Source organism: Carcharodon carcharias, chromosome 18, assembly GCF_017639515.1.
Source record: "Carcharodon carcharias isolate sCarCar2 chromosome 18, sCarCar2.pri, whole genome shotgun sequence".
Classification (NCBI taxonomy): Eukaryota; Metazoa; Chordata; class Chondrichthyes; order Lamniformes; family Lamnidae; genus Carcharodon; species Carcharodon carcharias.
In genome coordinates this window covers 21,670,924-21,698,298 of record NC_054484.1, presented here as the reverse complement: position 1 = coordinate 21,698,298, position 27,375 = coordinate 21,670,924, and the positions used below count along the sequence as shown (strand labels likewise).

Genomic DNA, 27,375 nt, shown 5'->3' with positions numbered 1-27,375 from the left:
CCGGAAGGCTGTAAAGTACCTAGTCGGAAGATGAGGTGCTGTTCCTACAATTTGCGTTGGGCTTCACTGGAACAATGCAGCAAGCCAAGGACAAACATGTGGGCAAGAGAGCAGGGTGGAGTGTTAAAATGGCAAGCGACAGGGAGGTTTGGGTCATTCTTGCGGACAGACCGCAGGTGTTCTGCAAAGCGGTCGCCCAGTTTACGTTTGGTCTCCCCAATGTAGAGGAGACTGCATTGGGAGCAACGAATGGAAGTAAAATGCTGCTTCACTTGAAAGGAGTGTTTGGGCCCTTGGACGGTGAGGAGAGAGTAAGTGAAGGGGCAGGTGTTGCATCTTTTGCGTGGGTATGGGGTGGTGCCATAGGTGGGGGTTGAGGAGTAGGGGGTGATGGAGGAGCGGACCAGGTTGTCCCGGAGGGAACGATCCCTACGGAATGCCGCCAGGGGGGTGAAGGGAAGATGCGTTTGGTGGTGGCATCATGCTGGAGTTGGCGGAAATGGTGGAGGATGATCCTTTGAATGCAGAGGCTGTGGGGTGATAAGTGAGGACAAGGGGGACCCTATCATGTTTCTGGGAGGGCGGAGAAGGCGTGAGGGCGGATGCATGAGAGATGGGCCGGACACGGTTGAGGGCCCTGTCAACGACCATGGGTGGAAAACCTCAGTTAAGGAAGAAGGAGGACATGTCAGAGGAGCTGTTTTTGAAGGTAACATCATCAGAACAGATACGATGGAGGCGAAGGAACTGAGAGAATGGGATGGTGTCCTTACAGGAAGCGGGGTGTGAGGAGCTGTAGTCGAGGTAGCTGTGGGAGTTGGTAGGCTTGTAATGGATATTGGTGGACAGTCTATCACCAGAGATTGAGACAAAGAGGTCAAGGAAGGGAAGGGAAGTGTCAGAGATGGACCATGTGAAAATGATGGAGGGGTGGAGATTGGAAGCAAAATTAATAAATTTTTCCAAGTCCCAACGAGAGCATGAAGCGGCACTGAAGTAATCATCAATGTACCGGAGAAAGAGTTGTGGAAGGGGGCCGGAGTAGGACTGGAACAAGGAATGTTCCACATACCCCATAAAGAGACAGGCATAGCTGGGGCCCATGCGGGTACCCCTTGTCCTCACTTATCACCCCAACAGCCTCTGCATTCAAAGGATCATCCTCCACCATTTCCACCAACTCCAGCATGATGCCACCACAAAACACATCTTCCCTTCAACCCCCTGGCGGCATTCCGTAGGGATCGTTCCCTCCGGGACACCCTGGTCCACTCCTCCATCACCCCCTACTCCTCAACCCCCACCTATGGCACCACCCCATACCCACGCAAAAGATGCAACACCTGCCCCTTCACTTCCTCTCTCCTCACCGTCCAAGGGCCCAAACACTCCTTTTAAGTGAAGCAGCATTTCACTTCCATTCGTTGCTCCCAATACGGTCTCCTCTACATTGGGGAGACCAAACGTAAACTGGGCGACCGCTTTGCAGGACACCAGTGGTCTGTCCGCAAGAATGACCCAAACCTCCCTGTCACTTGCCATTTTAACACTCCACCCTGCTCTCTTGCCCACATGTTTGTCCTTGGCTTGCTGCATTCTTCCAGTGAAGCCCAACGCAAATTGCAGGAACAGCACCTCATCTTCCGACTAGGCACTTTACAGCCTTCCGGACTGAATATTGAATTCAACATCTTTAGATCTTGAACTCCCTCCTCCATCCCCAGCCCCTTTCTGTTTCTTCCCCCTTCCTTTTGCTTTTTCCAATAATTTATATAGATTTTTCTTTTCCCACCTATTTCCATTATTTTGAATCTTTTATGCCCTGCTAGTCTTTCCACCCCACCCCGACTAGAGCTGTACCTTGAGTGCCCTGCCATCCATTCTTAAATAGCACATTCATTTAGATAATATCACCACCTTCAACACCTCTGTGTTCTTTTGTTCTTTTGTCTGTGACATCTTTTGATTATCTGCTCCTATCACTGCTTGCTTGTCCCTACAACCACGCCCCCCTCCACTTCTCTCCCCCAACCCAACACCCCCCCTCCCCCGCCCTACCCCCACCTTAAACCAGCTTATATTTCAGCCCTCTCTTTATATTCACTCAGTTCTGTGGAAGGGTCATGAGGACTTGAAACATCAACTCTTTTCTTCTCCGCTGATGCTGCCAGACCTGCTGAGTTTTTCCAGGTAATTCTGTTTTTGGTTTGGATTTCCAGCATCCGCAATTTTTTGTTTTTATCAATGGATGCTTTCATGATTGTCTTGATATAAACATACACAAGTGCACACAGTGGTCATTCTAACGTGCTCTGCTTAGGAGAAAATTGGTACAGCGGGTGATTGACCCTCCCAGATTATCATGGAAGCATGAAGTTAAAGGAAATTATCTCTATACTTACACAAAGAGAGAGATACGTTAGACCCAGACCCTCATCCCTCCTATACACATTATACACAAACCCTGTACACACTCATGGACTAAAAATTCATACATTTATTCACACACAAACTCACATACAGACACACACACTCAAACACACATGTGCACGTCCCCACACAAGTTCACCCATTCCGCAAACACAGCCTTACATCTTCCTTACCAAACATGCAGACTCATTCCCTCCCACACCATAGATTCAGGTAGAAGGTAGGCTTGGGTTTGTTGTAAGGGATTGCTTGGTGTCTCACTAAGAGTCTGGAGGCTCATGTGGTTGAAAATTATGTGTTTATTGGCAACACATAACTATTTACATCTCCAACGGACAGCCCTGACGAGGTACTATCTCTATGCTGGCTTCTGCTAGACTATTACTGTACGCTGTCCACTATCATAGGACTCCCTACATCATAGGGTATGCAGCACCATTCTCTAATCCCACATTAACTTTTGCTATGCCAAACACCCTTACACGGCCACTCCACCAAATCTTTACCCAGCATATTGATAGTACAAACTTTCTTTATGTGCCTCCCCTTCTCCCCCGCTCTTCTGCACCCCCCCACCCCCCCACCCACCCCGGAACCCACCCTGCCTCAAGTCTCTGACTTTATAAATTCAGATGTTCTGGAGGCTTGAAAATTCTTCCAGATCTTGTTCTGGTCACATCTGGAGGAGTGGTAGGCTCAGTTGCTTTGGACAAACTTTATCGGTTTAGAGTTTCTGACTTTCAGGCACTTAGCTGTCTCTATCTGATTCACTTTTCGCACTCCTTGGAGTTGAATTTTTCCTTATCGACAGCCTGTTTGCTTTGTTCAGGCACTCTGGGTTTGTCCCATTCTTTCTGAAGGTAACATTCACTCCATTTATTGATAGAACGGACTTGAGTTTTCTTTTTCCATGGGGTCCGCCATGATCTTCCTGGAAGTTGGCATTCCAAAAATGGAATCCTCATTTCCACTTGTTTCACAACTTCACCCAAATATCTGTTTACCCACTTACTTCCCAATTCTTTTTCGAGCTTATGAATCTTTTCATTCAGCTCAGCAACTACTCTGGTGAGTCTCTGAAGGGTCACACGGACTCAAAACGTTAACTCTGCTTCTCTCTCCACGGATGCTGCCAGACCTGCTGAGTTTTTCTAGCATTTCCTGTTTTTATTTCAGATTTCTAGCATCTGCAGTATTTTACTTTCAACCACTCCGTTAAGTTCAGTTGTCTTTGTTTCAGAGTTATCTGCCAAATCCTTATACAAGCTTAACAATTTCACCTGGGCACCTTTCGGAATCTCCCCTCCGTGATCACTGACCACTCCTTAGACTCATTCAATTCACTCCTTAGATCCTCATTCTGTTTCTTAGAATTTTCCTTTTCTGCTTTTAAAGTCTGAGTTTGCTCTTCCCATACTGCGCATCTCTTCTTTCTCATACTTCAGATTGGACCAACGTTCGAGAATTTAATCAGTTTTGGTTGTTAATTCTGCATTCAACCAACTGTACGAATTCACAGGCAATTCCTTTTCCTGTTCCAGGCATTTTTCACAATACTTGAAAGAGACTCCTGATACTTGAAGCTAATCAAGTTCTAATTGAAGACCTATCATTGAAAGTTTATCATTTTAGCATTTTCAGTCCTCTTTCGGGTGTTCTACGTCCTGTGAGTGTCACTCCAGTATTCTCATCAGGTCTCGCTTTCATTAGCAAACTCATTTTTCGTCGGTGAATGTTGGTTTCTCTGCACTGAACAGTTTTCCCTTAGCACGGGATTGAAAGCAAAATACTGCGGATGCTGGAAATCGAGAACAAAAGCAAAAATACCTGGAAGAACTCAGCAGGCCTACAGCATCTGCAGAGAGAAACACAGTTGGCGTTTCGAGTCCGTATGACTCTTCAACAGAGCTAAGACATATAGAAATGAGATGAAATATAAGCTGGTAGAAGGGGATGGGACAAGAGAGCATGATAGGGGGCCAATGATAGGTGGAGGCCAAGAAGAGAATGCCAAAGATGTCATAGACAAAAGGACAAAGGGGTGTTGACGGTGGTGATATTATCTAAAGGATGTGCTAATGGGGACATTAAGGGTATCAAGCAGGACAAGCTAATGGCAGATGGCCCTAGTGGGGGTGGGGTGGGGGGAAGGGATTGAAATGGGCTAAAAGGTGGAGATGAAACAATAGATCGAAATAAATTTAAAAATAGTAGGGAAAAGAAAAAATAATATATAGTTGTAAAGAAATTATAAATTATTGGAAAACGTGGGGATCGGAAAAGGGGTGGGGATGGAGGAGAGAGTTCATGATCTGAAGTTGTTGAATTCAATATTAAGTCCGGAAGACTGTAAAGTGCCTAGTCGGAAGATGAGGTGCTGTTCCTCCAGTTTGCGTTGAGCTTCACTGGAACAATGTAGCAGGCCAAGGACAGACATGTGGGCATGAGAGCAGGGTGGAGTGTTGAAATGGCAAGCGACAGGGAGGTGTGGGTCTTTCTTGTGGACAAACCGCAGGTGTTCCGCAAAGTGGTCACCCAGTCTGCGTTTGGTCTCTCCAATGTAGAGGAATCAACGCAAACTGGAGGAACAGCACCTCATCTTCCGACTAGGCACTTTACAGTCTTCCGGACTTAATACTGAGTTCAACAATTTCAGATCATGAACTCTCTCCTCCATCCCCACCCCATTTCCGACCCCTCTTTTTCCAATAATTTATAACTTTTTTACAAATATATATATATTTTTCCCTTCCCTCCTATTTTTAAATTTATTCGATCTATTGTTTCATCTCCACCTTTTAGCTCATTTCGATTCCTTCCCCCCACCCCACCCCCACTAGGGCCATCTGCCACTAGCTTGCCCTGCTTGCTACCCTTAATGTCCCCACTAGCACATCCTTTAGATAATATCACCACCATCAACACCCCTTTGTCCTTTTGTCTATGACATCTTTGGCAGTCTCTTCTTGGCCTCCACCTATCACTGGCCCCTCTATCCAGCTCTACCTGTCCCATCACCCCCCCTCTACCAGCTTATATTTCATCTCATTTCTATATGTCTTAGTTCTGATGAAGAGTCATATGGACTCGAAACGTCACCTGTATCCCTCTCCGCAGATGCTGTCAGACCTGCTGAGTTTTTCTAGGTATTTTTGTTTTCCCTAGCACAGCCTGATTATTCTGTGCTGTCCTCCCAGCTCACATGCTGCAATTTTACTTCTGCTAATTGGTTCTGAGACTCTTCACGCTTCTTAATGGCCAGAATGTTCGGGTTGGCGAGCGGGGGCGGGGCCCACTCGCCAGTGCGTAAAATGATGCGCGGTCCCGATGTCAGCGCATGTCATTCCGATCTTCAGTTCAGCGGGCGCGCACCGGAGTTGGCTGCGCGCCTGCTGATCTGTCAAAGGCCTATTAAGGCCATTTAAATATCAATTAAAGGAATTAGCGGAGCTGCCCCATCCAACCTTAAGGTTGGCGGGGGGCAGGCGAAGTGCCCAGGCGGCCTCCTCATTTTTCATAAGACCTCATCTGGGAGGTCAACTCATAAGTTGAATAAAAGTTTTTTTTTTTAAGATCCATTGACATGTCCCAGCTCATGTGACACTGTCACATGAGGGGACGTCTTAAAAAATTATTTTTTCTTTCTTAAAACTTTTGAAAATCAAACTAATCTCCCTCAGGCAGCTCTGTGCCGACTCTCCCTCCTCCCCCTGCCCGCACAGGGAGCGCTCTGCGCTTCCGGGTGCGAGTCACACTGGGCGGGCCTCAATTGGCCCGCCCACGCAAAATGGCGGCGCACAGCCAATCGCCGCCCGCCCGCGCTCACTCCCACCCAACCACCCCCCACAACGGGGAGAAAATTCTCCCCCATGTGAACTTTGACTTTCAATTGGCTATGCTGCAGAAGTGGCAGAGAACTCTTTCTCTGACTGTCGAGTTGGAGCCGTAAGTTATCTACTATTTGTAGTTCCTGTACATGAGAATTTTTCACCTTCTCCTTTTCCTCCTGCAGTTCCAAAACTCTGCTGTTCAGTGATGTTTTCATTCTCTCAAACAGTAGTAGTAAACGTGAGGATCAATGGGACAGGTTTTCTTTAGCTTAACAAAGAAAGAGGTTAGCGTCTATTTATTACTATTAGCTTTCTTGTAACTGTATTTCCTCTTTTGAGGCCTGCATGTCTAATTGCAGCTTGGCATTTTCCTCCTGGAATATTGAACATCACTCAGTCTTCTCTGCCAACTGGTTCTTCAGTTCTTTCAGAGTGACATTAAAATCATTTTGCTTCTCTTCGTAATTTTCCAGAGGCACAAACTTTGACCCGAGGGATCCTTGGAGCATGTTAAAATCTTTTGAGAAGTTTCCTTTTTCTTTGCAAAGCTCAACTGTTTCCTCTTGAATTTCCTTGTAATTTAACAGAGTCTCCTTGACTTTGTTCTGTTCTTCCTCCATTCCGCTCTTCAAGGCAGCCTTCATTTCTCCATGCTGCTGAAGGGTTACCTACTCCTTTTGCATTTGAAATTGAAGAACAATCAGCTGTTCTTTCAATTGTTGATTTTCTTGTTCAGCTCTCGCCATCTCACTCTGTGCTTCAGTGTATTGCTTTAGTTTATCAGGGGTTTTCAAGTCTTCCAATTCACCTTTTGAGATGAACATTTCCTGATCTTATTTCTGTCTTTTCTTTATCTGCCTGCAGCTTGGAACACCCTATGACTTTGCCTTCAATTATAGCCAGCTGGCTCAGCACTGCCACCTGCTGTTGCAGTTTGGGTAATGTGTCAGCCTTTTCAAAAAGATCTAGTAAGCTTTCTGGCAGATACTCAGCCTTCTCTCTCCTCTGCAGTAAACTCTTCAGCTCATGCAGTTCCTTTCGCTGACACGGTCTGGCATCATCGTGTGGTTTGCTTGGGTATTGTCTTTTGCCCTATTGTTGCTTTATTGGGGGTGTCCCATCATCCTTTTGAGCTGCACCATTCAAAGCTGGCCGAGGATTCATCAATGCCTTGCATTCGGATTACTACATCAGCAAGTTCACCAAACAAGTAATTTATTAACCTGGACTTCTTCTGATTTCCTATTTAATCCTGATGTATTGTGGTAACTTAAAAATCTTTTTTTGCCAAAGTCCCCAATTCTGTGCCTGGTCGACCCAAATTGATCTGGAAGGGTTTATTAGTCTTTTTAGCACAGGTGGTACAGCTTTAAATGTTGTTGCACTTTTAAAGATGGCACTGCAGGAACCGTTTTTTTCACTTCTTCCCCCGCCTTTCAGGTTTTGGCAGGCTCCTGCGGTGAACATGGACCCAATCTCAAAGGGGTTGGTTTTCTGCAGCTATTCTTTAAACCAAAAGTTTGGGCCCTTTGGAACATTTTCTGAGTGTTTTAACTCAATTAACAGGGATTCCTGACTTTGGCGAAGTTTTTTAAAATGGGTCTCATGGAATGGTGCTGACTCTGAACCCAGGCTGGCTGCAGTGATTAACAGAATGGACTGCTCTGATGGATTAATGGCCTGAAGACTTTTAAAGGTGAGTTTGGCCTTAGTACTGAAATCGTGCTCACCCTTGCTAAGTCCTTTGACTCTATAATCGACGGAGATTCACAACCGACCTCCATGTGCGTTGCTGAAGTCCTTTAGCTGCACAGTGGATTTTTCTTCTGCACTCCAGCCTCCATGTCTGCAATGGAGCTTTCTTTTAGGTGATCTCGACTTCTGTCTATGGTTCAGGTCAGGTCAGGATACCGTTCAATTTAGTTTTTCAGATTCTGGGGCCTTTTGCCAAATTCTCTGGGATTCTGGATTCTTTCATTTACAGCCGCCATGCTGTAAGGTTTTGTCTGGTGTCTCACTAAGAGGTGCGGAGGCTTGTGTAGTTGAACGTTAAGGGCAGAATTTTGCTCTTGGCGGTGGGATCGGTGGGGGTGGGTGGTAAGCTGATCGCTGCCCATGATCGACAGTGCACCACGATTTCACGCTGGCGGGCCAATTAAGGCACGCCCAGTGTAATATGCGAGCGGCAGCATTGTGGTGGGGGGGGGGGTGGTGAGCAGGCCTAGTGCCAACTTTGCGCATGCCCACGAAAGAGTGCTGAATAACCTCGCACAGAGCTGCGTCAGAGAAATGAAGGGTCTATTGAAAAGATTATCAAACAACAGAAAAAGTTAATGAGACATGTCCCCTCGCGTGGCTCTGCCACATGAGCAGCGACATGTTTTTAATTAAAAATTAAAGTTTTCATTTTACTTGCATTTGGTTTTAGAAACCTCATCCCGCCCGTGGATGAGGTTTCCAAAAAAAATGCAAAGGCCACTTGGCTTTTTCTCCTGCCCGCCAACCGTTAGGTTGAACGGTCAGTGAAAAATTAAGCACAATTGATAACTTAATGGCTTTTGTCCAGTGCGCACCCGCCAACTGAACTATTGCGCAGCTGTGCGTTGACACGGCACGCTCAGTCAACGTCATTGTGTGTCATTTCACATTCGGTCAGGTTGGGCGCGTGCCCACCTGCCAAGGTAAAAATCCTGCCCTAAGTTTTTATTGGTAACACATAACTAAATATATCTCCAATGGATAGCCCTGACTAGGTACTATCTCCAATCTGGCTTTTGCTAGACTACTACTGTACTTCGTCTATAATCACGTGACTCTACATCATGGGTGGTACTGTTCTCCAGTCCCATGCTAACCCTTCAATGGCGAACACCCTTACACTACAGGGTTTAGGAGTTGTATTTAAATAGATGTTCATATATTTTGCTATATCAAATGTTATACGATGTAATAGAAAAAATGAAGCATAGGTAGGGGGTGAACTATACAAAGGAAATGGAAAGAAAAGGGGGTCAGACAGGGTGACCAATTTAAATCTAGAAAAATAAATCAAAATATTTGGCTGCTGCCTTCATCTGGAACATATTCCAATGGATAATCCACGTATCAGTAAATCTACATGCATAAAATGTGTATAATCTTAATGCTGCGCTCACATAACAGAAAAAAAATGGATCCTATTACTTTGAGTAACAACCATCTTGGAGTTTATAAGGTGATTGCAATCATTTTTAGGTTTTATTGTCAATTATCAATATCAGTGCTTTTCCACAAATGCCCCCAATGTTGTTCTCAATTGCTCCTAAGTGAAGTACAGTATGACGTATAAACAGAGTGAAGATTCTTGCACTCGACTTCAGAAATGACTTTAATCCCAACACTAGTGAAGTGCCTGCTGAGGTGAAAGAGCACCTAATAACTCACAAGGTGACCCAGTATCATGTACTGTGATGCAAGGGTAGTGGGCGACCTCCTAGTATCTCCAATCAGATGAAAGGGCGTGTGGCATCCAGTCCCATTTATTGAGGAGAAACAATCTTTCCCTGGATAAATTAAACATTTATTATTCTTGCAGTACGATGGTCTATCCACTATATGTGCAAGTCCTTCAACAGGATAATGAAAATCCACAACCAAAGAGGTAATAGTTTCAGCTAACAAAGGGAAGGGAGCTTTTGCTGACAAAATTCACACACCTTGTCCCAAGTTATAAATACGTTGTTAATAAAGGATTGACTTTAAAGCAGTTTCTTTAGAGCACATTTATAAATAATACAAAACCAAAAGGCCTGCTCAACATCGCTATACATAGTGAGGAGAGAAACTCGGAACCCAGTCTGGGCAAGGCAATAGTAAGAAGTCCTCAGACTTTTCCATTCTTATCAAAGAGTAATGGTTACATTCAAATTAATTTACCTTCCAAGTCACTTTGATACACTGAGAAGACAGAGATTCCAGTACAACATCGATGGGTGGGCCGTCAGGGGCTAAAGAGAGAGTTTTAAATATAAATTTGATAAGTATCAGCTACATTGAATTAACACCTGGGCAAATTGGTCATTTCCTTTCTTACCGGCATGTGCACACACCCCACACACTTCACCCCACCTACCAACCAAAGTACACACAGATAACCGTTGCAGAAAAATATACTACACATTAGCAGCTTCCTATGGCCTACTTACCCAGGCTGGCACTAAATAGAACAGTGTGGTTCTCAGGCTCTGCTCAAAACATGTTCCTGCACTCTGCTCACTCCTCTCACTAAAGCAGCGAGGAACGGAAGGACACGAGGAAACAAAGCCCAAGGACATAGCTTCAATGATCAACAGCTGAACAACAGATTATTGATCTAACAAGTTTATCAACTCAGCCTCAACTGTCTAGACAGGATTTTCTGGCCTTCATGGGCATGGGGCAGATTTGCTGGACCAGTTGGTCTCTTCCTGTCAGTCATTTGCATGCAGTTGTAAAGGCCCTGTGAACTCCTTACATGCCTTCTGAGATATGGCAGAGGACCATGGGTTGTTGGCATCTGACACTTCTTTCTGTCGATAAGACAGAGTAGTCACATGCCATTTGCACAGCTGAATGATCATTAGATTGTAAACGCATCTGCTTATACATTTTTTGCCAATGATATTATTGGATACTGTAAGGGTAAAAATTATGCTTGGGATTTTTAGATCTGAGCAATTTGAAAACCTTAACACACCCTTCCTTAAAATGATGAATTAAAAACAACTCAAGGTTGAAACATCAACACCAATTGCCAGGGTTATGGAGACAGTAGGATAAATTCACAGATCACACGCTTCCAATGAGGTGCTACAGCCGAGGGGAGCATAGGTAACATTTCAGGCTACAACACTGCAGTGTTGAATCTTTAACATGTATGCCCCTTCAAGCAAAATTCCCTCCTTGGAGTGCAAGATTGATCTATTTGTGACTTGAAAGAGGAGGCTGCCAAATGTAGAACATGCACAGTTCACTTGAAAGTAACAGGGATTCTGCCAAAAAAACAGCAAGGAATTGTGTTCAAGGAGGGTTTGAAATGAAAGGACTAAAGGCACCAGAGAAGACAAAGTAAACCAATTAACTTGATGAAGGATTAAGGGAAATGTCTGAGTAGTTTTGGGTACAAGGCTAAAAAGGACAACAAATGGGAAGCAATTTGAAAAGTGAGTTTGCATTAATTTAATATCTTAATGAAGGCGTCACATGAAGGAACATCAGTGAGTTCTTCACTCTGGAGCTTTCTTCTTAAACCCTGTACTCAACTAGTGGGAAGATGTGAAGGAACAAATTTACAAGGGAATTACAGAGAGGTGCAAGATTGTACTGTCCCATAGTGGAACTGTTTTCTCTACATTTCTTCTTACTCTTTCATGATGTGGGCATCACTGGCGAGACCAGCATTTTTGCCCATCCCTAATTTCCCTTGAACTGAGTGGCCTGCTAGGCCATTTCGGAGTCAAGCACATTGCTGTGGGTCTGGAGTCACAAATAGGCCAGGCAAAGTAAGGACAGCAGATTTCCTTCCCTAAAGTACATTAGTGAACCAGGTGGTTTTTGACAATAACGACAGTTCATGGTCACCATCACTGAGGCTAGCTTTTCAGTTCCAGTTCTTTTTTGTTAATTAACTAATTGAATTGAAATTCCATGGATGCTGTGGCGAGACTTGATCCCATGTCCCCAAGGCATTAGCCTGGGCCTCTGGATCACTGGTCCAGCGACACTACCACTACACTGCCATCATCCCAAGCTCATCTACACTTTAAAAATCCTTCATAATTTTAAAGACCTCTGCCAGGTCAACTTCTCTTTTCTGGCGAAAAAAATATCTCCAGCATCTTCAATCTTTCCTGACTTCTAGTTACAACTCCTCAGCTCTGGTACCATCCTTGAGGATCTTCACTTTACATTTTCTCAAATGCTTCTATCCTCTGTTTACAACAGGGAGGCCAGAATATCGATGTTGCTCAGCATTGGCTTTCTCTACATGAAGTGATCTGGAAAATTTACTAAGTTCAAGGTGATATATTAATCTGGTATCAATAAAAGTGACCAAGAGGCTGTCACTTTGTTGTAAAAACCCAGCAAATGTCCTTTAGCCAGTATGCTCCATATGTGACTCCATGAAGCCCCACACCAACATGACTGAATCTTAACTGCCCTCTGAAGTGGCCTAGCAAGCTCCTCCATGGGATCAAGTCACTGCAATGATAAAACTACTGTGGGAGCACCTTTACCTACTACAGTGGATTCAAGAAAGCAGCTCGCCACTGCATTCTCAAGGGTTACCAGGGAGGACCAATACATGCCAGTCTGGCCAGTAACGCCCACATCTTTAAAATGTATGAAATAAGTAAATGCAAATTGTTGTTGAATTAGGAAAAATGCATTTTGCTTTAGATAGAGCTCGCCCACATCCAAAGAAACAGGGAGATAAAGCAAAGTGAAGGATATCAAATGTTCTTTTTTGTGTGGTTATAGTTCTTTCACCCTCGGCCCACTACCCTCCAACCCCTGGAAAAGAATAATACTTTCACAAACATTGTGCTGTCAGCCTGAAGTAAACTGTCCCAAGGTCAGACCCAATGGCGAGGCTAAATGTTCTTTGTTCAATCTGGTGATGGAAGCAGGATCAAAAAGTCTCAATCCCCTACAACTGAGGAAAGTTATCAGCTACAAAATCCTCCTTCTTTCGGTGCTCTGTAGATCAATCAGTGAAGAGGCCTGATAGTTCACAGCATGATGTCAGTGCACAACCTTTTCAGTATGATTAGATTCCTCTTCAATCACTTTGATAAGGCTCAATCAGATTGATACATGGGGTTTCACTGCGCCATTACTGATTGATTAGAGCAACAGTCTCACTCCAATGAATAGGCAAGAAACACACAAACACACAATCAATCTGATGCCCAATATGGAGCTCTGACGAGGGAACATTAGGAACATTATGCTGACAGATCAGCCCTGTGGTATAATTAGATGTTTCTGAAGTAAAGTATTAGATGCTACCACCCGTGCCATATAACTTGGAGTAGGAATGAGGAGAGGGAGGTAGAATGTACAGGAATCCTGAGAGTAAACTTTAGCAAAAAGGTTGCGACATGTCTAATGACATTGCTAGCTTCACAAAATGTAGGAACAGCTCATAATTAATAGGGCCGGAGTGATTATCTGGACTGGTTTTGATCAGCTTAGGAGGTCAGAGAGGCAATTGCAAGATTATGTTTTTTCCCTCATTGCCATGGGATTTTTAGCTGGTTACTGGGAGATAAAAAGCCAGAGATGGCCCGAGCTGTTCAACCCTCGACCTTTGACCTTTTACCTGCTTCATCTGTGGTGATGGTGAGCTCGTTGCTGGCCTCGCTCTTCCCAATGCGATTTTTGGCGTACATGCGGATGTTGTAGGTGGAAGATGGGTGCAGGTCAATGATTGTGGCCTGGTTTAACTGAGGCGAGACATCTTTCGTCCTTTGCACTGCCTCCCAGGAATCTACAGGACATAGAAAGCATTCCTCTTTGACAAGTTTATAAAAGATATAAAAAGTTTTATGACCAACGTATCCAACGGGGCAGAGGCTAATTCTGTTTGCAGTTTCATTTCACGCCCAGGCACAATTTCACACTCCGTTAAAGCCAACAGGCACCCTGCCTAAATCAATCCCATTACTAATGGGTGGCTCAGGTTAAGATCCAAGGATTATGTTTTTTCCAGGCCAAGGATAGCACAGAAGAAAGCTCCCTCAACATTGTCCATGCTAATCTGTTATCCCCCAACTTGGTGGGCTCCTTGTATCGCACCTGTGTGAATGTTTCTCAGGTGGCCTCAGCAAGATTATTAATCTGCTCCAAATGACTGTGCACACTCACACCCACTCCAAGCTCATTTTACACCGAATCTTTGTAGATAGTAAAAAGACACTTGTCCAACCAGTCTGGGGTGAACTTGAACTTAAGTTCCAGATGTGTCAAGACAGGGACCAAACCCAGCACTTTGCCCAGTGTGGGTGAGTTGTTTTTATAACTATGGTGAAACAACAAGTCTCTTCTGAAAAATGATCTCCCTTCAACAACCGGTGAATGTCAGGTGATGCATTTTAATGTTAGGGGAGGTGGTCGCAAGTTAGCAATCAATCAAAGCGGGGAACAGAGCTGTTACGTGCTGCGATAGGGTGCCATGTGAGGGGAAGCTGATTTAGGGGGAGGAATACATTTAACGGTCCTGATTTTCCCCCCAGCAGTGAAGGGACAGCTTTCACCATTCATCTCACGTACAGATGCCTAGAAACATTTCAGAGGGCTTGTCAGTGAAGATTTCAACTAATTGTGTGCCTGATCCACCGCAGCACTACAAGGTGGTGGGGGGGGGGGGGGGGGGGGGGGGGGGGCGGCGGCAGCAGGGTGGGGGGAGGTGGGGGGTCTGTGAGCAGGCCAAGCAGCAGGGAGGCTCTTCAACCAGTCTGATCGAAGGATCCTCACTGAGACACGCAGACTGCAAACTAGGAAGTAAAAAAAAATACATATAAATTACCTTTAAATCATTGTACGGGGAGCAAAATATAGATTGGGAAACACAGGTGGGTTTGGGCGAAAAAAAATGAGAGAAAAACAAAATGTTAAAATTATTTTTTAAAAATCTGCAACATTATTTTTTTTATGAAGAATTGAGACTCCACAATTTTAAAATTATTTTTCAAGGGCCAGAGACGTTGTTCAGCAGCACTTGTCACTCGCCTACCCCCGAATGCATCAGCCCTGTCATTTACAGTCATTTTTAGTGTGGGACTAGTGATAATTGTCCAAGGTTCACACCAACCCCAGTGATTTCAGTGCTGGGTCTATCATTGGGGCCTAAAACATTGTACCCTATAGAGGAGCAGGGTATCTCTGACATCAGTTCCTGGGTTTCCATATTTAGCTGCACATGTACAAATACCAGAAGTTGCTGTCAGATTTATCCTATCATAACACCGAGCACTGTTAGCCTCCACATTAAGTCTACTCCAAAATCTGGGCCAATATCAAGGGGGAAACAAACTAGGAAAAGCCATCTGCCATTAAGAGTGTTCCAATTAACCAGCGCATAACACACTTTTGCACAAACGGCGGGAAGGATGTCATTTTATAATGACTGTGTGATACCTGAATTGCTAAACATCGCTTCTGAAGGCAGCTAACACACAACTTCTGTTCCATTAGCCCCTGGGTTTTATAATATTCATAAGGTTAATGTAACTGACACCAAGTATTTACAGCTTCAGGGCATTAACAACCTAAAAAAAAACCCGCTGAATAATCAATGACACCATGTACTTTCAGAGGGAAAGTTATACAAATATGAGCAATAAAGTGACAGAGTTAAAAGAATGAAATGGGATGACCATTGCTACCTCTTTGCCTCCCTCAGATTACAAAAAGCTATCCTTCTTGGTGTACAGTGCTGACAATTAGAAACGCCTTCTTCAATGTGCATTTGAAAATTTACATTATTTCTAATTCATTGAAGGTTATTTCCCCTAATTCAAGACCTAACAGGGTAACAGGCCTAATTAGAGGCCTAACAGGCCTAAGTAGAGGCCCAACAGGCTAACAGGCCTAATTAGAGGCCTAACAGGGTAACAGGACTAATTAAAGGCCTAACAGGGGAATCAGCCTCCGTCTCCATGGTTGCCAACTCGGGTTGGACATGCTCCTCAAGGTTACCACATGGCCTCTTGCTTCCAACTGCCCTGCATCCAAATTCATGCCATCGGGGATCCAGCAGGCAGACCCTGGCACTACAGGGCCTTCCCATGCCAATTGGACAGTCAACAGACTCTCTGGGGGTAATTTTACCGCCAAAAAGTGAGTGGGCTTGGGAGGTAAAAAAATTAAAAATTGGAGATGGGAACACAACCCGCCTCAAACTCATTCTCTTCTGGTTTCAACACTGGCAGAACAAGGGGTGAGCAACAAACCTGCTCCCAGGAAGTGCATCTTTTCAGGAGTCAACATGCCTTAATTTTAACAGTGTTTTTATTTTTAACCAATACAAGTTGGATTTCTCAGGCCTCGGGAAACCAACAGGTAAAAGGAGATGATAAGCACTGGATCCATAATGTAAGTCTTTATAGCACTGCTTGTGGGCCAGAAGGAGCAGAAGCATTCCCTCTGGGCCCAACAAGTTTAACCTGCATACCCCCCATGCAACCTATCTGCTCCCCCCACCAATCACCCCACCCTCGGTGAAGGGATCCTGTCCTTTGACCACCACTTTGTTCCACATGCGATTTTGTCCTGCCTTTCAAGTAGACCTGCCCACCCTGACAGCGGTCTCTCCTGATGACTGCACTTAAGCCATGGTCTTCTGCTGCAGGCTTTTCAGCCCAACAGGCAGCGAGTCAATCAGGTTGATTGTCCAGCTGTAAACCTTGAGAAAGAAATCTGAAAGGTTTAAAAATCTTTTAAGAACTGAAGGATATTCAGAAAAAATTTCTGTATTACCCTGGTTTTCTGTCTATAACTCCTCATCACCCTGCTTCTGAATGCACAGTCCCTTGAATGGCAGGGCCTTTCTTACTTAATTGGATGTTTCTTGGGTGCCAAATGACCTTTTATCTGGCTGCAATGCTTTTATAACTAACAAACACAACTGTTTCCTTGCACAATTCTTCTCCAGGGTTGTTTACCATAGGACAACAATGAGGGTTGGAAACCCCATCAGTCCCACTGCAGCCCAACAGGCCTGAATGTCAGCCATTTTGTAACAATGATGTCAGGGCATCAGAGTGAGCTCAACAACTTTCATCTTCTCCAGGAAGCTAATGGAAGGGCAAAATCACAAATGCAGCAGCTGTCCTCTCAAAGGCAAATGTACCAAGTACGTTGGCACTCCTCAAGCAGAGGTAGCTTTGCTGCCTCCGACACGTTCGCAGGGTGGAAAATGGTCGCATATGAAGGATTTTCTGTATGGCGAGGTAGCCGGGGCCAGACCAGTACGATACAAAGGTCTCCTTCAGAAATGCTTGCAGGAATGTAATGAAAGCACTAAACACCAATTTGTGCACTAGGGAAACACAAGCTGATGACAGAGTAAAATGGCAACATCTCCAGCGTGCATCACCATGACAACCAGTGGTTTCACAACAGGCACCAACGCCAAGAACAACAACCCCCACAATGACACCTGGGGCAGAATTTTATGGGGGTCCCATAAAGATCCCCTGGTGGCCTTCCTGTTGCCCTCCTGCCCACCCAGCAACCCCGCCCCCCCATATACCCTGCCCCGAAAACTATTTCATATGGGGCACTCGTGGCAGAATCCGCTCCTCACACCATCACTAAAAGTGTACCATATGAAGCTACTCCATCCCCAATGGGTTTGATTTGCCGCATGTCCATTATCTCACGCAGATGGAAGGATGCTGAAGATGATGCGAGATGATGACATGAGGTGACGTGTGCTGTGTCACACTATTAGATATTAAAGAGAACAATGCTCCTGTATGTTACAGGAAGAAAAACTCTGATAACTGGAAGAGTGGCAGAGCCATCAGCACCTGAAAGGTGATATGGCTTAACGTTTGAAAGAAAGGCTTTTGTCAAATTGTGAACTCTAGTTAAGGAATTTTATCGAAAGCGTTAAACTGCTCAACTTCACTTGCTGGTAAACCTGCTGGGTATGTCCGGTACTTCCTCTTATTCTATGATGTTTACTGCAGTCGGGCAGGGTGTGAAGGAGGAGGTGAAGTCTGGATCTTCAGTCGGGCAGGGTGTGAAGGAGGAGGTGAAGTCTGGATCTTCAGTCGGGCAGGGTGTGAAGGAGGAGGTGAAGTCTGGATCTTCAGTCGGACAGGGTGTGAAGGAGGAGGTGAAGTCTGGATCTTCAGTCGGGCAGGGTGTGAAGGAGGAGGTGAAGTCTGGATCTTCAGTCGGACAGGGTGTGAAGGAGGAGGTGAAGTCTGGATCTTCAGTCGGGCAGGGTGTGAAGGAGGAGGTGAAGTCTGGATCTTCAGTCGGACAGGGTGTGAAGGAGGAGGTGAAGTCTGATCTTCAGTCGGGCAGGGTGTGAAGGAGGAGGTGAAGTCTGGATCTTCAGTCGGGCAGGGTGTGAAGGAGGAGGTGAAGTCTGGATCTTCAGTCGGGCAGGGTGTGAAGGAGGAGGTGAAGTCTGGATATTCAGTCGGGCAGGGTGTGAAGGAGGAGGTGAAGTCTGGATCTTCAGTCGGACAGGGAGTGAGGGAGGAGGTGAAGTCTGGATCTTCAGACGGGCAGGGTGTGAAGGAGGAGGTGAAGTCTGGATCTTACTGGCAAAGTAACAGCATGTTAACAACGTACGCCTGTTATAATGTGCAAGTCGCTGAATGCAGAGTTATGCAGTGAGCCACCAATCTTCAGAACTCACCTCTTTTCTTTACTGGGAACATAATGACTAGAAACCCTTTCCTAGGCCCTATAGACTGCTGGGGCAGTTAACTTGGCTACAGGGACAGCGCCAATCCCTCCCTCCCTGTCTAATCCTGCTACTTTCCTACAAGTCACAATTTAACTCATACCTTTGAGCGGGCAAGAGGGTGGCCCACCAGAAGGCAACAAGTCTTTTCTCAAACATGCAGATAGATCTCTGATAATGTCATCAAGATCAAGGCCTGTGCAGGGAAGTCATCAGTCTGGTGGCAAAAGTAGCCCGGCTGAACGATGCCCAGAAAGGTGAATTTATTATTGTTTTTTCCTTGTGGCCTGTGCTTCTCCAGCCTCTACAAAGAAACCATGGGCCTGCCCTGTCTTTCCCTTCATCCAACCCCTGACCATCATGCTCTTCCAACCACAGTCCTAACTCCTTACCTGAGTGCTGAAGGCGTCTGCACGAATGGTTCTTTTGGGATGCCAAGTGTGGGTCTTCTGCCTCCCAAAACTCCTCTCTCACCTGCCGGCCATTTGACATCTTTCCCCGAGAGGCTGAAGGGGCCCTACAGCTAAGACCGGGAACCAAAATCTCCTGAGGCCTAGTGTTGTAGAGGTCAGAGGAATTTCTCCCTCTTTGCTTCCCCCGTCACCCGACAACTCTTCCCTGAGTTTAACATTGGTCCTTTAGTTTCTGGAACTCACCTGACTTGTTCTTGCATTCAATGTCAAAGCCAGTGATGGGACTGTTCCCATCAAAGCCCATACTCCACCTCAAAGCAATGCTTCGAGCTCTCACTTCACGGATCTCGATCTCAGGAGGATCTGGAGGTTCTGCAACATGACAGGCAGAAACAGTTCAGAAAAAAAATGAAGTGCACTCATACAAAATGTTTCACAGCAAATTTTGATCTGTTAGGCTGTAACTAAAATGTAATCCCTGTGAAAACTCTTCAAACCTTTTTTAGAAATGCACATTTAGTGTTTCACAAAGTGTTTATATCTCAGCTGCAAGTAGATGAGAATATTTTTTTTCCACCTAAACACTGAAAAAACCAATTGTCCTCATCCCCCACCATAACCTCCCTTCGCTCATCAACCATTCTAACCTCCTTTCAGACTGTTCATAATCTTGACATCTTATTTAAACCTGAGATGAGTTTCTGACCTTATATCTCACCATCGCCTAGACAACCTACTTCCAATTCCATAATTCCACTTGTCTCCAGCCCTGCCCCAGCCCATCTGCTCTTGAAATCCCCATCAATACCTTTGATACCTCTAGACTCAACTACCCCAAGGCTGTTGGCCTCCCATCTTGCACCCTTCAGGAGCTTAAATCCATCCAAGTCTCTGCTACCCCAATATGATCTCACATCAAGATTCGTGCACCCGTCACCTCACTGACCTACATCAGCCTCTAATCCAGCAGTGCCTTTTAAAATTCTCATTCTTGTTTTCAAATCCCTCCTTGGCCTTGCCCCTTCCTATCTCTGTAATATCCTCCAGCCCTACAACCATCAAGATATCTGCACTTTTCTCAGCTCTGGCCTTTTGCCCAACCCTCCCCACCCCCGCACCCCCACCTGCACCTACCCCCCCCCCCCACCCCCCCCCCCCGGCTCCCCCCACCCCCCGCCCCCCCCAACGGCCCCCTCCCCCCCACCATTAGAAATGCTGTCTTCAGCCACCCACGCCATGTGCTCAAAGATTCTCAAAACTGCCCGGCTCTTCATCTCTCTCCCTCCTGCTTTAATATGCACTTTAAAACTTCCCTCCTTAACCAAGCTTTCATTCACCTGTTCTGACTTCTCCTTGATTTGCTCAGCATCAATTTTTAATTGACTACATACTTAGGTACAAATAATAAAATCATAGAATGGTTACAGCACAGAAGGAGGCCATTTGGCTCATCCTGTCCATGCTGGCTCTCTCCAACAGCAACCCAGCTAGTCCCACTCCCTCTCCTTTTCCCTATTGCCCTGCAATTTATCTTCAGATAATGATTCAATACCCCCTTGAAAGTCACGATTGAATCGGTCTCCGACACACTTTCAGGCAGTGCATTCCGGATCCTGACCACTTATACATTAAAGGCTGAGTATAAAGGAAAGCTGGGGTTGTTGCACTGCTGAGTCCTGCTGTTTACTGCTTTATACCATTGAGTAAGCCTGAGAATGGCTGAATACTGCTATAGGCTGCTGAGTAACCATGGATATTGCTGAGTAACCTTGGAAACCTTGGACATTGATGTATAACCTTGGTAACCATTGGTACTGATAAGCCGTCTTCTTCTCCTTGATTTCCCTGCCCAAGGGCAAGTCCTTGGTGCTTATTTGCATAACCACAGCAAAATGCTGTAATTTTTTAAAATATGGGTAGCCTAAGGTGACAGGACCCGGGTCTACCTCAGCCAGGCCCTTTGCTGTTGGCAGTAATCTGATTCACACCTTCGCTGTCTAGCCAACTGAGTTAACTGCCCCTCACCACCACCCCCCCACCTCCACACACACCCACCTCCGCCCCCCCCCCCCCCTCCCCCCCCACCCCAACTGGCGAGTAACCTTTGGTATTATAGGGCAGGATTTTCCAGCCCAGCCCACAACCAGGATTGTCTGGTCCCACCGAAAGTTAATGGACTTTTGGCTGGACCACCGAATGTCCCGTGGCGGGTCCCACCACGATGGGGCTGGAAAATCCCGGCCCACAGAGTTACAGGGGTATTGCTGAATAACAATGTAAGTTGCTGAGTAATTCTTGGCAATGTATGTAGCGGTACATAGGAGGAATACTCAGCTGTGTTAGCTGTCAGGTGTGGCTCACTTGGAAGCCCTCTCAAAGGCAGAAGGCTGTGGGTTCCAGTCCCACTCCAGGTCACAAGGGTGTGCTGCACTGTTAGAGATGCTGTTTAGCAGATGTGACCAGGTTACCCTGAAAGAGTATCAAATCTTTCAGCCTCAGGTGAAGCTAGCCGCTTTACACTGCTACTATGCAGCAGCAACACAAGGGGTAATTTTTAATAACAGATGTTGTCGTCAAGCCATAAAGAGGTTCTGCCTTCCACACAAATGAGTAATGCGGTATATGAATTTCAGTGCTGGTGTGAGACCAGGTACGTGGGCCGCATGTCCCAATGACTGGCAGATCACATCAAACTCTCCGCTTGCCTGGATGAGTACAGCTCCAACAACACTTAAGAAGCTCAACACCACAAAGCAGCCCACTCGATTGGCACCCCATCCACAAACATTCACTCCCTCAACTGCTGATGAACAGTGGCAGCAGTGTGTACCATCTACAAGATGCACTGCAGCAACTCACCAAGGCTCCTTCGACAGTGCCTTCCAAACCCGCAACCTCTACCAGCCAGAAGGACATGGGCTGCAGATGCATAGGAACACTCCCATCTGTAGGTTCCCCTCCAAGTTACACACCATTCTAATCTGGAAATATATTGCCGTTCCTTCACCATCACTGGTTCAAGATCCTGGAACTCCCTCCCTAACTGCACTTTGGGTATACCTACACAATATGGACTACAGCAGTTTAAGAGGCAGCTCACCACCACCTTCTCGTGGACAATTAGGGATGGGCAATAAATGCTGGCCTAGCCAGTGACACCCACATCCTACGAAAGAATTAAAGTATAAATTGTTGCTCCCTTTGAAATTTGATATTCTTGCATCTGTCCTGATGAGTGCAAGATGAAAAGCTTTGACAGAATTTCTATTTTATCAACAATAGTGGAAGGTTATAGCAGGTCCTTGCACTATCCCAACCCCCATTGCCCTTAGCAACCTGGGATGCAAGCCATCTTAACCTATACACTCTAAGCGTAGCCAACCTTTCCAGGATATCCTACCTATCGATTTTCATCCCATCCACTACCTCTACCACCTCCACTTCTACTGATACTTTGCCTGCTTCCTCTTCCTTAGTAAACACTGATACAAAGTACTTACTAAGTATTCTCAGCTTGCCCTGTGCCTCTAAGCATATATCACCTTCTTGTCCCAAATAAGCTCCACACCACCTAGAGCCCAAGTTCGGGAATTCCCTCCTTAAACCTCTCAAGAATCTGCTTCCTTTATTAAGATGGTCCTTAAAACCGACTTCTTCGATCAAGCTATTAGTGACCAATCCTCATGTCTCCATATTCAACTCGGTGTTAATTTTTTTTTTGTCTGATTATGCTCCTGTGAAGTGTCTTGGGACATTTTACTATGTTGAATAAAAAAAATACTTCAATGCTGGGGCAGGACTCCTGTTGCGCTGCTAGGCTGAGGAGTGCAATGTGGCACAATGTGTGGACGCAGTTGATCTTCAAAGTGAACTTTATATTGTATGAATAATAACATGCAACAAAGCATTTCAACTTGCCTTGCACAGTGAGCTGAATCAGCCCTCGGTCCTCTCCATACGAATTAATAGCATGGCAGGAGAAAAACCCCGAATCCCCCCGCACTGTTGGGGTAATCTGAAGAGAAAAGAGATGGATCAAACAGCAGAGATAAAAAGATATTGAACCTTCTGGAAAGTTTACATAAGAACAGAGATAGACAGGAGGTTAACCAGCATCTGAAAAGAGAAAGGCCTGGCTAAGGCCCTTCATCGCCATCTTGACATTTGCTGCTAATTCCTCAGTACAACTGTATTAATTTGCAGTAGGATATTTGGTTCCTTGCATCAGTATCAGCTCCTCACTAGTGCAATACAAAACTAACCTCACTGTCCCACTCTCCCCCCCCTAGACTGGTGTCTTCTACTGCTTCATTCAATTGGCCCTTAAAAGATGACACAGCCACTCCTTAACATGTTTCATCCTTCAATGATCCTTTGCAAAAGAAAATTCTCCTGACCTCTCTCTTCACTCTTCTTGGTGACAATCTCAAATTGTTGATCCCTCACTCTAGCGACACCTCAGAATTTTAAAACCCTTTTAAGTCTCTTCTTAGCACCCCCTTTCTTGAGTGGGAACAGTCCCAGTGGCTCCAAGTTTCTCTTCAGACTAGAAAGCCCTGAATTAAATTCTTGGCTTCTAGATATTGTTGCAAGAATTCATTTCGCTGCCTGTAATATTTCTGGCAGCATTTTGCTTACTAATTCTGATGTCCCCTGTGGGTTTGAGCCTCAGCCATTTCTGAAGAGCTGTGACTGTTTGAGTCTCTTTCACTGGCAACTCAATTCACACCAAGTGGGTGGCAATTAATATCCAGAAGCGTTATTCCCCACAGTGGAAAACATTTATTCCTGACATTGTGTTTGTGCTGATGGCTTTTGCTGAAAGAAAGACAATTAGTTGTAACTACGAAAACAATATTCAACAAAACACAGACTCTGGATTGCATAGCATTGTGTATTCATCCCAACTCAAGGGGGGGAACCAGGGTTTTCCTATTAGAACAAAGACCACATGGTAATTGCATGACTTGTAACAAGCAAATGATTGGCCAGTGTTTATAATGAAAAAGTAGGGTTGTCAGTCCTCCTATGTTATCCAGGAATCCCTCCCGAATTTGGTGCGAATCTCAAGGCCACAGCTACTGGCAACCTAGAACCTTTGTCTTTTAAATTTCTCACCCACCCTGCTGCTCCCTGATGTTGCCAGCTATCATCACAGTGAAGCCAGCTGCTCAGTGGCATTATTCCTGTGCTCCTCTCTATCGCACGAGTAAAGAGAGCACTCCTCCCCCACTTCGGGGGTGTGCTGTAAAGGGAATAGCTGATGGAGATACAGCTGGGAGTCTGGGTTGGGGCAAAGTCCAGAGAGAGAGAGACAGATGGAGTGAAGGGAGATGGGGGAACTAGTTTGGGAGAGAATGAAGAGGAACTAGAGGAGTTTTCTTTAATTCTTTCATGGGGTGTGGGTATCGCTGGCAGGGCCAACATTTGTTGCCCATCCCTAATTGCCCTTGAACTGAATGGCTTGCTCAGCCAGTTCAGAGGGCAGTTAAGAGTCAACCACATTGCCGTGCATCTGGAGTCACATGTTGGCCAAGCCAGGTAAGGAGGGCAGATTTTCTTCCCTAAAGGACATTAACGAACCAGATGGGTTTTTACAGCCACCGATGATAGTTTCATGGTCACCATTACTGAGACTAAGGTAGAGGATTGTGATTAAAACTCAGCGGAAGGGGGAAGAGTGGGTGAACAGGGACGGGGTGGATGGGGGCTCAGGGCAGGGGGGGAGACACTGACATTGTTCTGGGGGAGAAACAAATAGGGTTCAGGGAGAGAGAGAGAAGGTTGAATAGCTCTACTTTTAGGATTCTGGCCCTATTTATCTACCCTATTGAATCCTTTTAACATTCACCTGGTACAACTTGATCAGATCACCCATCAGACATATATACTCAGGGGAAAACAAGCCAAGGTTATACAATCTATTATCAAAAGCTAATCCTTTAAATCCCAAAATTCTAAGGAGTATTGTGAGGCACTCCAGCGTGTTATGCTCCAGAAAGGCAAAAGGAGAACAATCTTTACACACTCTAGAAGTTTGGTTCATAGAGATATACATTACAAACCTCAACCGTCACCGTTTCAGTCTCCTCCTATATATACACGAGGATGCGTGAACTCTCAGTTAATGCCCTCCACCTGAATTCAATTTAATACTCAATTGCTATTCAATTAACACAGAGTGAGATTTGAAGAGGACCTGGGCTTGGCCTAAATAGCCAAGTGGTTATGGTACTGGGTTTGTAACCCCAAGGTCAAAAGTTCAAATCTCACAATGGTAAACTATGAAACAATGTAACTTCATCTGAAACAGATGGAAACAGGTTTACTCAAAAGAGTATCAAGAATTCAAATCTCACAATGCCAAACTATGAAACAATGTAACTTCATCAGAAACAGATGGAAATGGGTTTGTACTCGAAAGAGTTACATTCATTAATGTAACAAAAGCTCAAGGGTTCAAATCTCACAAGGGCAAACTATGAAACAATGCAACTTCATCTGAAACAGATGGAAATGGGTTTGTACTCAAAAGAGTTGAAGAGGACCTGGGGCAGTGAAGGTGGGCACCTTTGTACATGCGCATAAGCTCCTGAGTGTACATGCAAGGCAAAACTGCAGAGGCATTCTGGGGTCAAGTTGGAAGAGAAAGCAGGGAGCATTGCTATGCATGCTCGGAAGGCCTGTACAAACACAGTCCACATAAAGAGTACAGAACTGCAAAGCGTTGTGGGGTAAGCTCAAATACACATCAGGCGTTCCTGAAAATACTGAGTTTTGTCAGCAAACACCGTTGCAGCACTCCATGTGTAACTGTCAGTTGCTGTGAAAGCATTAGTTAGCCTGCTAAGGAAGCAACAGTGGTGCATAAGACTGCCCAACCTTATACAGTTGTACAGAAGCCCACACCACCATCCCAAGGAATAGCCTGAATTCACTATATTCTAGTTTGAGAGGTAAGTATGCAGATTAATATGCAATGGCTGTGTTTTGTTTAAAAACACACACACACACACACTGCCCCAGGCTACTGGAAACAAAATCAAGCCTATCTGTGACAACTTCAGAAAGGTTGATAGTGATAGTGAGTGACAGTCCCGATTACACAGACATCTAATCAGGGATAACATCTATTAATATTTCTATACAGAGACATGAAGTGAATTTATGTACTGCTGTTTGAAAAGACACGCCAATAAAACCCAATTGTCAATTCAATGAACAGAATACAGGGGTATGTTTTACAGGTTAACTCTCCCCACATTGCAAATTCTGTGACAGGCCAGCGAATTGGGATTCGAATTCCCAATTTACAGAGCGTATGATTTTCCATCTTAATGGATCAGAAAGTCCCTTACCATTCACCTGCTCTCAGAACATAAGAACTAGAGGAGGCCTTTCAGCCCATCGAGCCAGCTCTGCTACTTCAGAGGATAGTTTCTCCATATTTGCTCTATCTAAACCATATTATCTAGATGATGTCTGATCTGCATCTCACCTCCATTTACTTTCCTTTGCTCCTTAGCCCCTTAAGACTCTTACCTAACCAAAAGCCATTTTTTTAATACTTTCATGGGATGTGGGATATCACTGGAGAGTATTTGTTGCCCACCTCTATTAACATCCAATTATCCCAGCATCCACAGACTATTGCGGGGAAGGGAGTGGTGGGGGTAGGGTTGGGGGCATTAGAATTTCAGATTTCGACTGTGCTGATCTGGATCTAGTCTTAGGACTTCACCCCTTGTTCTTGACTTCCCCCACCAAAGGAAATAATTTCTCTGTATTTACCCTTTTAATATTTCAAATCAATCACTCCCTCATCCAATCTTTTATATTCTATGCTGGGAATGCTCACTCATAAACTGTCCACCATAAATAACATTTAGTGAAAAGTGTGGTGGAAAGTTGTTGGGTCTAATGGTCCTACGTTAATTCTGAAAAAAAAAATCTCCTAATTTTTCTGTAAGAGAAAAATAATCTTTTGGCTTAAATCCCATACATTGTTAGAATTTCTCTTAACCTTGTAGTAAATTCGTGAAGGGTTAATCACGTAAACTGAGGGACTTAATTGCCTTGCCAGGGAAATTGATTTTCTTTCTCTTTCTGCCCGCTGTGATTGGGAGAAAATTGTCCAAGGCTTCAACATAAAGGTCTGAGGCATTTTCGGAATCAGTGATGACAGGGGTCAGGACAGGAGGTTGTTATAGTAACCATGTCAAGAAAAAAATTCTACTTGCTGCCAGCATGTTTG

General features: G+C 45.1%; 1 protein-coding gene across 5 annotated transcripts in view; it reads right to left on the bottom strand.

Annotated features, from left to right (window-relative positions):
- The window catches only part of LOC121290680 (Down syndrome cell adhesion molecule homolog), a 548,723-nt gene that overhangs the window by 122,629 nt on the left and 398,719 nt on the right, over positions 1-27,375 (bottom strand). For all 5 annotated transcript variants that reach the window (XM_041211452.1, XM_041211450.1, XM_041211451.1 and 2 more), the window contains exons 12-15: positions 23,040-23,136; positions 19,365-19,493; positions 13,603-13,770; positions 10,176-10,246 (exon numbers count right to left, since the gene is read on the bottom strand). In XM_041211452.1, coding sequence (XP_041067386.1) covers positions 10,176-10,246; positions 13,603-13,770; positions 19,365-19,493; positions 23,040-23,136 — 465 coding nt within the window. The remainder of the gene's footprint in view (positions 1-10,175; positions 10,247-13,602; positions 13,771-19,364; positions 19,494-23,039; positions 23,137-27,375) is intronic.